This window comes from Puma concolor, chromosome C2, assembly GCF_028749965.1.
Source record: "Puma concolor isolate L17-30 chromosome C2, mPumCon1.1.hap2, whole genome shotgun sequence".
NCBI classification, from domain to species: Eukaryota; Metazoa; Chordata; class Mammalia; order Carnivora; family Felidae; genus Puma; species Puma concolor.
The window spans coordinates 50,267,546-50,285,293 of record NC_141675.1 but is presented as its reverse complement, the minus strand read 5'-3'; the positions used below and the strand labels follow the sequence as shown (position 1 = coordinate 50,285,293).

At 36.5% G+C, this 17,748-nt stretch overlaps 1 protein-coding gene across 3 annotated transcripts in view; it reads right to left on the bottom strand.

Annotated features, from left to right (window-relative positions):
* Nucleotides 1-17,748, bottom strand: part of GMPS (guanosine monophosphate synthase) — an 80,180-nt gene that overhangs the window by 40,002 nt on the left and 22,430 nt on the right. For all 3 annotated transcript variants that reach the window (XM_086674577.1, XM_025913145.2, XM_086674578.1), the window contains exons 2-4: nt 14,598-14,779; nt 11,019-11,133; nt 3,673-3,770 (exon numbers count right to left, since the gene is read on the bottom strand). In XM_086674577.1, coding sequence (XP_086530703.1) covers nt 3,673-3,770; nt 11,019-11,133; nt 14,598-14,779 — 395 coding nt within the window. The remainder of the gene's footprint in view (nt 1-3,672; nt 3,771-11,018; nt 11,134-14,597; nt 14,780-17,748) is intronic.

Genomic DNA, 17,748 nt, shown 5'->3' with positions numbered 1-17,748 from the left:
GAAACATGTAACAGTGCAACTCTGCTGGAATTTAAATTTATTCTATGCATCATTAAAAAAAAAAAGTCAATGAGAGCATTAAATACCAAAAAAGGCAATCTGTTGGGGCGCCTGGGTGGTTCAGTGGGTTAAGTGCCTTACTTCAGCTAAGGTCATGATCTCACAGTTCAAGGGTTCGAGCCCCGCATCCAGCTCTGTGCTGACAGCTCAGAGCCTGGAACTTGCTTCGGATTCTGCATCTCCCTCTCTCTCTGCCCCTCACTTGCTTGTTTTCTATCTCTCGAAAAAATAAACGTAAAAAATCAATCTGTAAAATTTAAAAACTGAAAAAATAAAGTTGGTGGTATAACCACACACATAAAAAATAATTTCAAGAAGCTACAAAATACTAATTTCAAAATTTTACCTGTTAGGAAATATCTTAAGAACAAAAGGCATTTCAGAGAACTAAATATTCAGTAGTTTTCTACCAAAAAGTGATAGTACTAATACTGGTAGTGTTATTTTGCAGCTAGAGAGTATAAATACATACATATCACAGGGTAAAATAAATATTAAATAATTAACATAATTAGGAATTGAGATTTTTAGCCTCACAGTAAGGAGATGCAAAATCAAAGGAGTTAGATAAAAACCCTATAAACATTCATTTTAATTGGAAATAAGAATGTACACTGATTTTGTTTTTTCTAAAAGAATACATTTTGACTAACTTTGTTCACTGAAAAGGCCTAGAAACAAAGACAACCCGGTAGCAATGTGTATCTCTACTTCTCATGCCAAACAAAGGCATGGATTAAAGGAAATGTCAGTAACATTTATCAAATGCAACGCATGGACTTTCTCTGACCCTGATTCAGACAAATCAACTATAAAAAGACATTTTTTTATATTATGAGAAAATCTGAAAGAGGTCTGAATATTAAGAAGTTAAAAAAATTAATTAAAAATAAAGCAAGAAGATAAAAGAATATTAAAGCCAAAACAATGTTTTGGGTTTACTAACTGCTGTCATCATTGTTGTTTAGGATTAATGAAGGGGAGCCCCAGAATTGTAGAATTAGAAGACAGAAAAACTTTAAATTTTAACCAGATCTTTAGATTTTAAAAAAACCTCTTGCAGTATCATATACCACCATGACTCCTAAAATGGTTCTCAAGACTAGTCACTTGGGATACAGATGAATGTAAACAACAACCTCTCCATTATGAAATGGATAAGCACTGGATTTCAAATGTATTTTGGCAATGAATAGCTTCAGTTCATATAATTATTTTGAGCCATTTGGCTGTTTTGAAAAATGATAATCTTTGAACAGATACACTTATTTTTGCTCTTCCTCAAAATTAAAGAGGAGACAGCCACGGCCTGTTTTGTGTATCAACTGGGGTTATGTCTCTATTTCAGATAAAAATAAGTTGGATTTTAAAATTTCTGATCTGTCCAATTTGGAGAAAACTATTCATTAAGAATTAATTTAGGCACAAGTCAATGGAGCCTTTAAGAACCTTACACACAGTATGATCAAAAAGAATGAAATCCTGCCATTTGCAACAACATGGATGGAACTAGAGTATATTATGCTAAGTGAAATAAGTCAGAGAAAAATAAATATTGTATGATTTCACTCATATGTGGAATTTAAGAAACAAAACATGACCATAGGGGAAGAGAAGAAAAAATAAAACAAGATAGGGGCGCCTGGGTGGCACAGTCGGTTAAGCGTCCGACTTCAGCCAGGTTACGATCTCACGGTCCGTGAGTTCGAGCCCCGCGTCAGGCTCTGGGCTGATGGCTCGGAGCCTGGAGCCTGTTTCTGATTCTGTGTCTCCCTCTCTCTCTGCCCCTCCCCCATTCATGCTCTGTCTCTCTCTGTCCCAAAAAATAAATAAACGTTGAAAAAAAAAATTTAAAAACAAAAAAAACAAAAAAAAACAAGATAAAAACAGAGAGGGAGGCAAACCCAAGAGACTCTTAAATACAGAGAACAAATTGAGGATCACTGGAGGGGAGGTGAGTAGTAGGGTGGGCTAAATGGATGATGGGAAGCAAGGAGGGTACTTGTGACAAGCAACGGGTGTTATATGTAAGTGATGAATCACTGGGTTCTATTCCTGAAACCATTACTACACTGTTAACTAATTCAAATTAAAAAAAAAAAAAAAAAAAAGAACCTTATAACAAACCCGTAACTAAAAATAATTAGCAGTTAAAAGAAATGATAACAAGGGGAACATAAGTGGCTCAGTTGATTGAGCAACTGACTTCAGCTCAGGTCATGATCTCATGGCTCTGAGTTTGAGTTTGAGCCTGGAGCCTGCTTTGGATTCTAAGTCTCCCTCTCTCTCTGCCCCTCCCCTACTCATGCTCTGACTCTCAAAAATAAATTAAAAACAAAAAAAAAAAAGTAACCGCATCATGGATAGACTTGTCTAATCACTATATTGTACCTTGAAACTAATGTGACATCGTGTCAACTATACTTAAATTATAAATAAACAGACTTCTTGGATTCACCAAAAAAAAAAGAAAAACAGGTTAACCCTGTATCAATCGATATCAGCCTGCACTTTACAGATTTACTGCAGTAAGGGGGAAATGTAGTTTTAAAGTAAAAAGGAAATTTAAGGGGCGCCTGACTAGCTCAGTCAGTAGAGCATGTAACTCTTGATCTGAGAGTTAAGTCTGAGCTTCATGTTGAGTGTACAGATTACTTAAAATATAAAAAAAAAAAAAAAAAAGAAAAGAAAAGAAAAGAAAAAGAAATAAAAATGAAACTTAAGTCAAAATGAATTAAGTGAGGAGGGCCTTTGGCTGGCTCAGTCTTTGGAGCATGTAATTCTTGATTTTGGGGTCATGAGTTTGAAGCCCACATTGGGTGTAGAGATTACTTAAAAAATCAAGAAAGTAAGTAACACTATTAATAGTCCACCAAAATGAGCTTTACCCAAAACATGGAAAAACCCAAAAAAGGAAAGTTTATGGTTCTTTAGAAAACTGAATGAAAACAGCATTTTTTTTTTAAGTCAAGCAGAAGATAAATGATTCTAGGAAGCTATGAATAGCTCATTCACCTATCTTCAAATAGATTAGAGCTATAGCACCTTATCTATTATCACCTAGCAACAAAATCAATTAATACATTCACTATATTAAAAGATAGTACACTAGGTACAGTTACGCTCAACATAGAGAAAGTGAGGAGGGAAACATAACACATATTTAGTAATGAGTCCAACAATTTGGCTGTTTGCTAAGTACCCAGCAAAAAACATGAAGGAAGAGATATACAAACACACGTGGCAGATGCAAGATAGTTTAAAACATTATCGATTTGCCACACCTGGCACACGAATGTTTAAAATCGTACCCCAAAGAGTAAAAAAGAAAAGCCATAAATGTTAGCATCCCAGTCCACAACTCCAAACAGGAATCCAAGACTGCACAAGTGTTTTTAAATTAGGTCATAAGGGCTTTCACTATTCCTAATCACCACCCTCTGCCATCCTGACACTCAAATGGAAAACAAATATGACAATTACACCGATGGCCGCTAGGATGGCCTTAATTTCATTATATTACAGATTCTCTAATTTTGAAGAGTAACAATCCCAACTTTAAATCAGGTACTCTACTAACCGTTCTTATTCATCTAAAAATATTTATAATACCTGAACAATGAGCATGTGTTGTCCACACTAATACTGAAGACTCCATCTTCTCTAACACTTTTTTTGTGCACAGTACCTCCAAATACCTTATTCATCATCTGTTCAAAAAAAGAATAAATTGACATTAATGTAAGTCAAAAGAAAATTACCCATTTTATTATGCTAATTTAGTAATTTATATTTCTTATTTTCAGAATATCTGCTATGTTTGCGCCCCAAAAATCAAAGACTTAGATAAATATAGATAACTTGGTATTATCATATAAAATTACACAGTTATTAAGAAGAATAGTTATAAAACAAAACTAGATTAGATATCTGACCTGAGGTTAATTTCTATTAAATACTGGCAGAATTTCCATTTAGTGTACTTTAATTCATCTGTTAAAAATGGAGGTTTAATACTTACATCTGAGTTTAATTTAAAAGCATTTTAAAAGGTACTCTGAGCTTAGAAAAAGAGCAGATGATAGAAGAGCTGTGGTATTAAAACTAGACAGGTATAAATTTCTCCAAGCGATTTAATCTTTGGCCCCAAAGGAACAGTCTGAAAGCCTGCAGAAGGCTATGGTGTGGACACAGCGTAAGCAAGAATATCTGGTCTTTCAATTAAATACATTTGTACAAATCCCATACACCTACAGACTCTTATTTCAAACAGTCTCTTCATTCTGCCCCTCCTTGTGTCAATCAATCTTCTAATTTATCATTCACATTTGCCCAACCTCCTCCCCAACACCAAAAAAAATACACAAAAGATTTTTACAATCATTATTTCTGATTGAGGTAACCACTACAACTCATCTGGGTTTGTCTGTTCCACAACAGGTGTCATAAGATACCTGCCATACCCATGCAGGTTACAGGTTGACCCAGCTCCCAACAAAAAAGCAGGCAGAGGGCTAAATAAATGTCCATTCTTACAATGCACAGTGGAATATTCCTCAAAATCATCAGCAAATGCTGCCCTCTACATTCTCCTCTGAAGACATTCAAAATAAAACTTCCTGCAATAAAGGTTTGGGTTAAGCCCAAAAGAGAGAAAAAAACAAAACAAAACTTGTTAACCCATTTAGCCCAAATTTCCCTAACTAAAAACCCAGGTATTAAACACTTTCTGCAGTACATTAACTACCACACAGTTTAGGAAACATTGCTACAGTCTAACCAGTCTATATTCTAGAGATCTACCAATGTCAGCTACTAAAATATAAATATGATTGTGTTAGTCCATGATTAATTTCTTCAATGGCTCTCTACCATCTACAGCAGGGTTGGTAAACTTTTCCTGTAAAGAGTAGGTATTTTGGTCTTTGCAGGCCCTACTGCCTCTGAAGCAACCATGCAATTCTTGCCATAGCATGAAAGCTACAGACAAGTATTGTCCACAGACAACACTTAAAGAAATGGATAGGGCTATGTTCCAATAAAACTTTATTTATGGACACTGAAATTTGAACTTCACTTAATTTTCACATCACAAAATGTAATTCTCTAAAAAAAATTTTATTTCAGGACACCTGGGTGGCTGAGTCGGTTAAGCATCCAACTCTTAGTTTTGGCTCAGGTCATGACCTCACAGTTCATGAGATACAGCTGCAAGTAGAGCTCTGTGCTGACAGTATGGAGACTGCTTGGGATTCTCTCCCACTCTCTCTCTCTGTCCCTCACACCCAAAATAAATAAACATTAAAAAAAAAAAAACACACACACAGTTTAAAAAAATTTATTCCAAGTATTTGAAACCATAAAAACTGGGGCACCAGGGTGGCTCAGTTGACTGAGCAACCAACTCTTGATTTCAGCTCAGGTCATGATCCCAGGGTCATGAGATCGGCCCTGGGGTTGGGGCTCTGTGCTGAGCATGGAGCCTGCTTAAGGCTCTCCTTCTCTCATTCTGCCCCTCTCTCTGGCTCGTGCTAAAATAAACACATAAATAAAAGTAAAAAAATAAATAAAAACACAGAAACTATTCTTAGCTTGCAGGTCATACAAAAAGAGGCAATGGGCCAGATGTGGAGGCAGGCCACAGTTTGCTGACCCTCTGTCTATAGGATAAAGTCCAAGTCGCTTATATTACACAAAAAGCTTTCATTACATGGCCCCTGTCTAGTATCACCTCTCTTCCCCACCCCCACTTCTCTACTCCAGCCAAACAAGTGTAACTGCCAAAACAATGAGACCATGTGTTCTCCCCCACGTCTTCAGATTTCTTCACAGTCCCAGAGGCCTACCAAAGCATGTGGCCCAAAGCAGTCATTAAAATTTGCTGAATGAAAAATGCTGTCTTTCATATACTCAGTGAACCTTGTGCACGTCTACCTCCTTTAATTTGCCGTTCTTAATTAAAAGACAGCTGAATGATCAAGAAAACTAAAGCTGTTCAAACTCAACACAAATTAAAAGTTCACAAAACCTAAATTAAATGCTTTTACAAAGCCAAAGGCTTGCCCTAAAATTTGAAGTTATCTTACCTGTTGAGAAGGCTTTCATGTTTGTTTGGTTTTTTTCTTGGGGGGGGGGGGGTGCCTTTCCTGACTACACTACTTAAGGTTAAAATGCAAAGAGCTGACAATCAGTTAAGCTTGTGTTTGTGAGAAGGGGGGATAACTTTACCTATAATAAAACAATTTGTTTTCTTGTTAAATTTTTGTTTTAGTATTCTGACTTAAGGAAATGGTTTTCAGTATGGATTCCTCATAACCCCAATGTCATAAATGCCTCAAAAGAAACTCATGCAGGACTCCAGATCTACTGCCCCAATCAGATCAGCTCTTGTCCTGCCAGTTTTACAACAAGGGTTAGATTTGGGAGAGAGAAAGGGAAGGATACTCCCTTTTAATAGAAGTAATTTGACAAAACCTCATGGAGTGTGTAAAGAAACCAAACACTTGTAATAAAGATGTTTCTCAGGATGCAAAAAAAAAAAAAAAAAAAAAAAAAAAAAAAAAAAAAAAAAAAAAGGAAAGAAAGAAAGAGAAAGAAAAAAAGGATAAAAACAGAAACCAAGTGAAATTACAACAGTGAAGAGGCAAGTCACAATCTAGAAGGTATCTGCTATATGTATTTGGCTAATGTTTAGTATCCATCATATACAAACATGGTAAAATAAGACACTGTAATAGAAAAATGGGCAAAAATCATTAACATGCTTCTATACTAAAGCAGACACTACTGGCAAATAAACATACAAATCTTACAATAATAAGGAAAATGAACATTAAGACTACAATGTGATCCCATTTAATGCCTCTTCATATTGGCAAATAAAACAAGAAATCTGACAATGTTAAGGCTTGGCAGGAATATAGAGCACAAGGAATTTTCACATACTGCTGCAGGAATGTAAATTGGAGGGAAATATTACTAGTAAAGCTGAGATTCAGCATTTCAGTTATGGCTGCCCTAGAGAAAAGTTAGAGTATGCAGAATGCCAAAAGACAAGTACAAAAATATTCATGGCAGTATTGTCTGTAATAGCAAAAAATTGGAAAAAGACCAGCAATACCAATAGTGAAATGTATAATTAATCTGTGCCATTCAAACAAAAAATTCAGTAGTGAACATGAGTAACTTACAATTAAATGTATTAACATGCAGAATTTCATTTATATAAAGATCAATGGGCAACCTAAATAACATTATTTAAGGATATAAGCTTATGTCTAAAGCTGTAAGGAAAAGAAAGAATGAATAATAAAATTCAGGAAAAGTGCTGCCTCTGGTAGGAAAAAAACATGAATGGAGAAAAGTATAAAGAGAGTTTCAAAAGTTGTACTAATATTCTATTTCTTATGCTGAGTGGAGAGTAATAGAGATAAATGGAGCAACGAGCAGGACTAACTTTTTTCTTCTAAAGCAAAGAATTACCAGAAAGCAATTAGAAAGTCTCTGACAAGAGAGTCTCAAGAATGGGAAAAGATGGTACATAAAATAGTGAAATTACTAAAATTTCAGAATGCTGTTGGGGGCAAAAGTACATCCCAGAGTGAGACCTTTGGTGCTAAACTTACCCAACTAATAGCCATTAAGAAATATCAGTCAGTCCTTTATAGACAGCTTATCAGCTAGATGTGCCATCTATACCAGTATTTTATGGAAAGACGATTTCTGTCTAAAGACCAAGATCAGCCTATTCCACTGTCCTACTATGTAAGTTCAGAGGACATAAAGGCAGATTGTTGTACACATTTAACCTGAGCAGGCCTGGCTCTGGCTACAATAAAGATCCCTAATGAATAACAGAAAAACTAGGCCTCACAGTTATATGAGGGACTGGCATAAGGGAGAAACAGTCACTAGCACTTAAATTAAGGCAACATTTTCCACATGTATTTCACTGTAAGTGGGTCCTGAAAAAAGGTATCTATGAGAGTCTTCCTTACAGAATGTTATAATACCTCTCAATATACTAAAAAACACTTAAGTCGTGCTGTATGATTAATACTGACTACTCTGGCATGGAAAATCAATGATGTAAATACATTACATCCTACAGCAAAGATATATTTAAAAAAAAGAGTCATCCAAATATCAACTAAATCAAGATGCAGGCTCTTCTAAGAAAATGCATTTATTAGAATATTACATAAGAAAATCTAAAAATAAGTTATTAACCAAGTGAAATTCATAATCACCACTTGACATTTCAGAGAACATTAACGGGAAAAAGAGCCTTTTACTAGAAAATGTTTGTTGCATAGAGAAGAAAATATCTATTATAGCCTTTGGACTCTGTATGTCACATATTTGTAGTGATCAGTATTTCCTCTAAATCAAAGTGGAAAACTTTAACAACAATTAGCAAGAAATGAAATCTGGTAAAGCTGTTTAACAGACCGATGATTCCTAATATTCTGCTCTTGTATCAAGCATACAGATAATGAAACATTCACATTTTTTAATAATTTATTTTTTAATTTATATCCAAGTTAGAATATATTCACACTGATTTATATTTTTTTATTTTGTGAACATTGATTTATATTTTTTTTACTTTGCGGAATACTCCAGAGATAGCTAAAAGAGAATATACTGGTCTGCTCACTTTCTACCTTTTAAACAGCCTCCTTCTGTACAATATTCATATTAAAGCATAAAGGTTTCAATCAGATTGTTTTAAAAAAAAATGACTCCCTCTGTTTTGCCCACTTACTAAAATTTCAAATTATCTTCAATCCAAAAACTTAAAACAACTCGGTCATTGGGAGAAAGAACACATTGTCTTAATTATTAAGCTACGCATACAAGTAATCAAAAATTAATAGGCAGTTCTCAATAATCAATTAGGGAGGAACAGAGTATCATGGGGAAGTAAAAAGCAGTATCTGAATTAACACCAATTCCATTTGGTTAATCAATGGATTAACTCTCACAATTAGATTAATTCCACTTGTATTCCGACCCCTGTCCTCCCTTCCGCTTAAGGTGGGCAAAAGGGAAGAGATGAAGACAATTCACAAGCAAGTGAATCTAGTCATCGTATTTATTTGGCTATTCTTTTTTTTTTTTTTTTTTTCAACGTTTATTTATTTTTGGGACAGAGAGAGACAGAGCATGAACGGGGGAGGGGCAGAGAGAGGGAGACACAGAATCGGAAACAGGCTCCAGGCTCTGAGCCATCAGCCCAGAGCCTGACGCGGGGCTCGAACTCCCGGACCGCAAGATCGTGACCTGGCTGAAGTCGGACGCCCAACCGACTGCGCCACCCAGGCGCCCCTTGGCTATTCTTATCATAGCAGAGAATTCTGAATTTAACAAAAAAGTATCTTGCTTCTGACACTAGAAAAGTCAAAATACTGTAACATATCAATTAATAATTATTACTCAGGGAATATTTTCCCAGCTAACTCAATTTTCAGATGACATGGTTAAGTAAGACACAGTTAAAAATTATCTCAATTAGAAAATCATGTTGCTTACAACCACTAGGGATAACTTTAAAAAAAATTTTTTTAACATTTATTTATTTTTGAGAGAGCACAAGCAGGGGAGGGGCAGAGAGAGAGAGGGAGACACAGAATCCAAAGCAAGCTCCAGGCTCCGAGCTGTCAGCACAGAGCCTGATGCGGAGCTCGAACTCACAAACCATGATATCATGACCTGAGCCGAAGTTGGACACAACCGACTGAGCCACCCAGGTGCCCCAGGATAACTTCTCTTAATTTATTTCTATTCCCACCTCGTCAGTAAATAGACCGTATTAAACAAATCATTCTTTGCTAAGTGAGATTTTAGCAGGTTCTGGTTCATTATCTTCCCATTATCTTATTTAGTAATCACATTCTACTAGTCTAATAAACCTATACTACCTAAAAATAAAGTAACCAAAGAAGTACCAAAGCAGCCAAAATAGATTTCTAAACACCTAACTCATAAAAGAATAGCTTATGTCTAGACCTCAGTCCCTATTTATTCTTGTTTTTGATACAATTCCAAGGTGTATATTAATAACACACTGGAGACACTTGGCAGACACAATCTTAACAAAATAATCAAAATTAACATTGTCTGTCATGGTACACACAGACATCGATCGGGTGCCTCCTAGTTAGATACTCTGAAAAGAGCACAGCGTCACTTCTATGGTACTCCTGCCAAAGAAAATAAATAAATAATAACCTAAATCTAACAATGCAGAAACAGCAAATAAACCAAAATTGAAGCATCATCTACAAAGAACTGGAATATCCTTTTTTTTTTTTTTTTAATCTGTCAAGGTCATGAAAGAGAAGGAAAAGACTGAGGAATGGTTCCAAAGTAAAGGTGTCTGATAATAAGCAACATGACAACTAAATATACATGGTCCTGGTTTGGATCCAGGACTTATAACGGACATTAATGAGACAAACAGTGCAATGTAAATTCACTCTGTGGATTAGATGCACAAGTGAATCAATGTTAACTTACGGATTTTATTATTTGTACTGTGGTTACACAGAAGAGAGCCCTAGCCCTTAGGAAATACAACAAGTAACAGGACATCATGTGTGCAACTTACTCTCAAAGGTTAAAAGTGTCAATAGTAAGGGAATTGAGTAAAAATACATAGAAGCTCTGTGTGCTATTTCTGTAACACGTAAATCTGAATGTCTAAGTTTATTTATTTTTTTAATGGATAGTGTTATGTTATATGCAGTAATATAGCTGTTTTCTTCTGAAAAGAGATTTCCACTCAGGTCAATTCTGCCATGCTATTGTAGCAATTTGTAAACCCTCGTAATATGCACAAATTAGCTCATACAACTAAATATCCTACATACTCTAAAGACAGAAAATACTAATACAGTAGGAGTCACAAACAGGATAAAATTAAGTCAATTCTTAAGGCAAATTCACTGATGTACCTGCATGCCATAGCAAATTCCAAGAACAGGCTTGCCAATCGTGAATATTGCTGGATCAAACCAGGGAGCATCTTCTGCATACACAGAATTAGGGCCTCCAGAGATGATAATAGCACTGTAGATTTAAGGAAGAGAGTCAGTGAAGAATCTCTAACAGCTGATTTTTTTCTTTTCTTTTCTTGAGAGAGAGAGGGAGAAAGTGCATGAGGGGACAAGAGAGGCAGAGGGAGAAAGAGAATCTCAAGTAGGCTCCATGCTCAGTGCAGAGCCTGATGACAGGCTCGATCCCACAACCCTGGGATCATGACCCGAGCCAAAATCAAGTCAGACACTCAACCAACTGAGCCACCCAGGCGCCCCCTGTTATACAAAGTCTATCTATATTTTCTCTCCTTTGAAGCACTGAAGGAGACTCAATAAAGATTCAGGGATTATATTATGTTTTCAGTATATTATAGCAAATCCAGCCTCCTACACAGCTTAATCATTTTTACTCTACTGCAATGTGTTAAAATCTATCATTTCAACATTCACTTGTTAATAAGTACGAACTTCAAATACATAAATACTAATATTTGTATCTGTGAAAATTTAGCATGAATTTGTTTTGTCTTCTTCATTCATGAAGGAAGTAAATGAAAATGCTAAAGGGAGAAAGAGAAAATACAGATCTTCTGGGACCCAAGGAGTAAAGCACATCACAGAAAGACCCTAGATGACTCAAAGCAAGATACATCAAAGGATGACAGAATATGAATAACCTATGTTGGCTGAAAACCTGTCCAACATTCCCAACAGTTTTACCTAAGACCCAAGAAAAGGAACTAACATATGACTTTTGCCCACATGGCATTCTCTCAGGTCAATATGATAACTTCACTATATTACAATTTACAGAGCATTCTATAGGTTAACTTGGGAGTCGAACTGTTATTATGAAAAAGGCTGCAAACTGAGGCCTATGCTTCTCACCTGGCCACTGACAGATCCAATTTGGCCTTCAGAATTCACTCCAAAAACTTAGAACATTTTAATATTGAAAATTTTACATAAAAATCTGTTATTTCTGGGTTTTCTTTAGGAAGGGCGGGGGGGGGGGGGGGGAAATCTGGCAGCACCTGACCTTCACTCTCACATGGCTACAAATAACCAGAATCAGAGAGAGACCTGCACCTCCAGTAAAGATTTAATTGTATAGTAAGTTGCTAAAGGAGCACTTGGGTGACTCAGTCGGTTAAGCACCCGTCTTCGGCTAAGGTCATGAACTCCTGGTTCGGTCCGACTTCGGTTTGGTCATGAACTCAGAGTCCTGCACTGGGCTCTATGCAGACAGCTCAGAGCCTGGAGTCTGCTTCAGATTCTGTGTCTCCCTTGTTCTCTGCCCCTCCCTACTTGTATTCTCTCTCTCTCTCTCTCTCTCAAAACTAAGTGTTAAAAAAATTTTTTTTTAATGCATAAGCTAGAATTCTATAAAATATACTTAGTAATCAAGACCTCTAAAACTGCAATATGTTATACTTAGTTTTATAAAACATAACCACTATGGGACTGCCCAGCATCCTTCAATAATCTGCTAAACAACTCAGGACTGTAAGATTCTTTTTTTTTTTTAATTTTAATTTTTTTTCATGCTTATTTATTTTTGAGAGAAAGCAAGACAGTGTGTTAGTGGGGGAGGGGCAGAGAGACAGGGAGACACAGGATCCGAATCAGGCTCCAGGCTCTGAGCTGTCAGCACAGAGCCCAGCACAGGGCTCAAACTCATGAGCCAAAGTTGGCCACTTAACTGACGGAGCCACCCAGGTGCCCCAGGACTGTAAGATTCTTAACACTATTAAAAAGAAAAGGTAATGGACTTAGTCAAGGATGAAACTCAAGGAGTACTTAAGCCAATTATGAAAATTCTTATCTCAGTAACTCTCAAGAAGAGCTAATCACTCATTTTGAGTCTTCTATTTCTATTCTGCAATTATTTTGAAACTAACTTGCAATTACAAAACCCAATAAGCTATAAGGCATTCCAGATACCAATTTTATGTAACAAAGCAGGTCAAACTTCCGAAAACAAGGTTAAGAGGTCTTTCCTGTCATAATACTAATATTTTACAAAAAGGGTGATCAAATAGATCTCTCAGAAGAAAGGATTATAGTAATCAAAGCCACAGTGCTATAGTTCCTATACTCCTATACAGAAAGAACCTCTAGACACAAGCAAGACCTAGCAATTGTTTATGATGGTGAGGAGAGGGCAGGAAAAACAGTTAGCATTCTATTGCCAAGTATTTGGCTACCCTATTCTTAAATATTCAGCCTAGGTTAGTTTGCTGGAGAGTGTTTGTTTGTTTGGGTGAGGGGAATGAAGGAGCTTAGATATGACAGAAGGAATTCAGAATTCTCGCACCATTTTTTGATTCCCTAAAACTGGTTCTCACTGGCAAACAGAGACAATTGCATTAGATAAACTCAAGAGTCTCTTCTTACTCTAAAAATTCTACAGTTTAAAAGACAGAACTGTTTTTAACTGTATTCTAAGACTAGTACACAGTTAAATTTAAACCTGTCTTTTCTGATGTCCAATTCACTCTATTTCAGAAACAACACTCACAGGATAAACACGTCTATGAAGTCTTTAAAAGTTGAACATTTCTCTAATGGAAAAAAATTATGTTTTTAAGAAAAATTAAACATCTTGTATTTGGAGGAAACATAGCATTAATGTTTAAGAGCCTATCAAGGTTACAAATGGCAGTTGCTTGCTTCTGGCAACCCTCTTAGTAAGGAAAAAACATTAATTACATGAGAAAAGGCATAGCACTAACCAGAAATTGTTAAAGGAAGAGACTATATAGAAGTTGGCTGTCATTTTGACTAGTTATGAGCATGTAAGCTGTTGAATTAGACCTTATATTAGATTTGAGAAATCTTCATATTTTAGAAACTTAGTCTCTTGGGATAGGAAGCAAAAGAGACTCAATGGACACAGAATTCTTCTCATTTAGGTATTCTAGCCACTGTATACATTCCTTTGATCAAATGCTCTGGAAATGACCATATTAGCCAAATTCAAGTATGACCCCAAAATCCTATAAAATATAAAATATTCAAATGAAAGGTTCTTGTAATGGTGCAATTAAAATTAAGTCAATCTTTTTAATTGAAAAACAAACAAACAAAAAAACAAATTGGGGTGTCTAGGTGGCTTAGTCGGTAAAGCATCCAACTTTGTATCAGGTCATGATCTCATGGTGTGTGAGTCTGAGCCCCATATCAGGCTCTCTGCTGTCAACATACAGCCAGCTTCAGATCCTCTGTCCCCTTCTGTCTGTCCCTCCCCTTCCTATGCACTGTCTCTCTCTCTCAAAAATAAACATTAAAAATAAGTAAAAATAAAATAAATAATGAATATGGTTTTTCAAAAAATAAAATTTCCTTTTTTTTATAATCAGAACCATGGAAAATTTCTTGTAAAACCACTGCATGTCTTACAGTCATTTAAAAAATTCACTGTCCAAGCAAATTAATAAAAATCTCCTACAATCTAAGCTCAATCTCCTTAGAAAACATAAGTGAAAAGTCTACCGGAATCCTTGCTCTTTTATAGCAAATGCTGGTGTTTCCAAGGGGAAGATTTCCGACTGCACAAACAGTTCTCGTACTCTTCGGTCTATGACTTTCCCATACTGGGCACCAGCATCCAGAATGACAACAGCTCCTTCATAGTGGTGGCAGCCATCCTTAAGGTCTCCTCCAGCATTCTCCAGCTGCAAATATTAAGACAAATGTCTGCTTAATTATGAAAAGTAGAGCTATTTTAAAAAATAGTGGTCACTATCAGCTCTAAAAACACACAGAAACAAAAAACTTAGGACTTTGAGTTGCCAATTCAAAGCACTTCTTTCAAAGGGAAGATTTTTCAGGTCACCTGAGTGGCTCAGTCGGTTAAATGTCCAACTTTGGCTCAGGTCATCTCACGGTCCTTGAGTTCAATCAAGCTCCACATTGGGCTTTGCGCTGACAGCTTAGAGCCTGAAGCCTGCTTCAGATTCTGTTTCCTGCACTTTTGCCTCTCCCCCACGCTCACACACACAGACACACACACACACACACACACACACACACACACACTCTCACTCTTTCTCTCTCTCATATAACATTAAAAAAAATTTAAATGGAAGATCTTTATACATATCCATACATGGGCATACATAAACACTTTAATAAAAGCTACCATTTATTGACTACCTGATATAATCACTTTATGCATAAAAGTATTAAGTGTATTATCTAATAGGGTGGGCCTACAACAGTTGTGCCAAAATACAGTCCTGGTTTATGCCTGTTACACTGGCATTATTATTAAGAATGCCCCCTTTGAATCTCAAAAGCATCCTAGCTTCAACAATAAATAATTATATGGTCATCCTATCTAACAGTCACAGCATTCCTATGAAGGATTTTCTGATGAGGAACTGAAAGTTTGCAGCCAGAGTTCAGCATGCTCAAACTCACTTCATCAGAGTATTTTTGTATTACCCGAGGAAATGCTATATATGTGCATCTAACCCTTAACATTAAAATTTCTTTTAATTTTTTAATCTTACGTCAAGTATATGTTGATAACGCTTTTCTTGAAAGCAATTTGGCAAAATGTAAAATTTTTAACTATATATGCTGAAATAGTTACCAGGAACTGGCTTCAAATAACGCAGGAGTAGGTGGGTATGGATGAAACAAGACTGCCTATGCACTGAAATCACTGAAGTTAAGATAAGTACACAGTGTTCATTTTAGTCTATTCTCTATTCTGTTTTTGTATATTAACATAAGAAAAAACTTTAAAAAGTGTTTGTACTCTGGAAACCCACTTGTAGGAAGCATATATAATCCCATTTTAAAATATTTTACCACGTAAAAGAATGTATGTGCATGTATAAAAAAGGACGTATAGACATAATATAGACAGATTTATACAAAAAATATTAACAGAGGTTGTATCTGAGTAATGAGCTACAAGTGATTTAAAATTTTTCTTTCCTGTGGTGCCTGGGTGGCTGAGTCGGTTAAGGGTCCAACTTCTGATTTCAACTCAGCTCATGATCTCATGGTTCATGAGATCGAGCCCCGCAACACACCCTGCTCAAAGTGCAGAGCCTGCTTGGGGTTCTCTCTCTCTTCCTCTCTCTCTGCCCCTCCCCTGCATGCTCTCTTAAAAATAAACTTTAAAAATAATAAAATTTTTCTTTCCTTGTAACTCTTCAGTACGTTTTAAAGGTTTATAATAAACATTTCTGAGTTTTCCCCCTCCAGTTGTAAAATGTGCACATAAAAAAGCATAAGCCAGTCCTTCAGACACTTCTGTAATCCTTTCCATCCCTCTTCCCTCTCCATTTATGTGAAAAAATAAATGCAGACCTCACAACTTCACAAACACGTCTGCTGCAGTAATGAAAAAAGCAACAATCACAGCCATCTACAAAGGATTTGCGAGAAGGACCAAACCACAGGCCAGAAAGGATTATTCAGATCAAAACAATGAATATTTTAATCATACGAATACTGAACAATGTAGAAAAATCAGATCACAGAAAGAAGAAGTTTATAGAATATACTAGAGTGAAAGAAATGCTAAAACTTTTTCCTTTTAGATCTTTGCCCTTAAGACTATACACACACAGGTGCATACACACTACTCTTTAAGGCATTTGTCTTAATGGGGCGCCTGGGTGGCTCAGTCGGTTGAGCGCTGGACTTCAGCTCAGGTCATGATCTCACCGTTTGTGGGTTCAAGCCCCAAACGGGCTGACTGCGTCAGCACAGAGCCCACTTCAGGTCCTGTGAGTCTGCCTCTCTCTGCCCCTCCCCACTCATGCTTGCACACACTCACGCTCTCTTTCCCCTCTCTCAAATATAAACAAACATTTAAAAAAATTTTTTTTAATTATTTGTCTAAAATTCCTTAATCTCAATTGGGGCGCCTGGGTGGTTCAGTTGGCTCAGCACCCAACTTCGGCTGAGGTCATGATCTCACAGTTTGTGAGTTTGAGCCCCGCAGTGGAACACATGCTGTCAGCACAGAGTCCACTTCAGATCTCTCTCCCCCTCTCTACCTAATTTTGTCAAGAATAGAAAGTGTTTTTGAATGACCGCTTGGTTATTGTGTAAATTTCTCAGATTTCAGTCCCTTTATCACGGTCATAATTTTTTACCAAATCCAAGTACTAACCTGTTTTTTTACACTGCAGGCAGAGTTCTCGCTTTGCATGATTCTGACACGCACAAATTTCAGTCACCACTGTTTGTATCAAAGTTCAGTTAACTAACACCAGTCTGAGCCACAACATGGCTCAAATTTCAGTTACCATATATTAACTGTAATTACACAAAGTACAAACTTTGTTACCAGCTCTTCAATCCACAAATTTTCACATAAATAACAAACATTATGACGAGTGACTGATACGTCCTTTCTTTCAAAGTTTATTGGCAACTGGTCACTGCAAAACAAAAAAGCTAGAGTACAGCTGTGTTACCTCCTTGTTGCCCAGTGATAAATCCACATAACATTTTACTCCTATGGAAAATCCAAAGAGGGGACTGACCAATAAAGATGAAAGTGCAGCAGGGGCACCTGGGTGGCCCAGTCAGGTAAGCGTCTGATTTTTGGTTTCAGCTCAGATCATGACCTCACAGTTCATGGGTTCAAGCCCTGCATCAGGCTCCACGCTGGCAG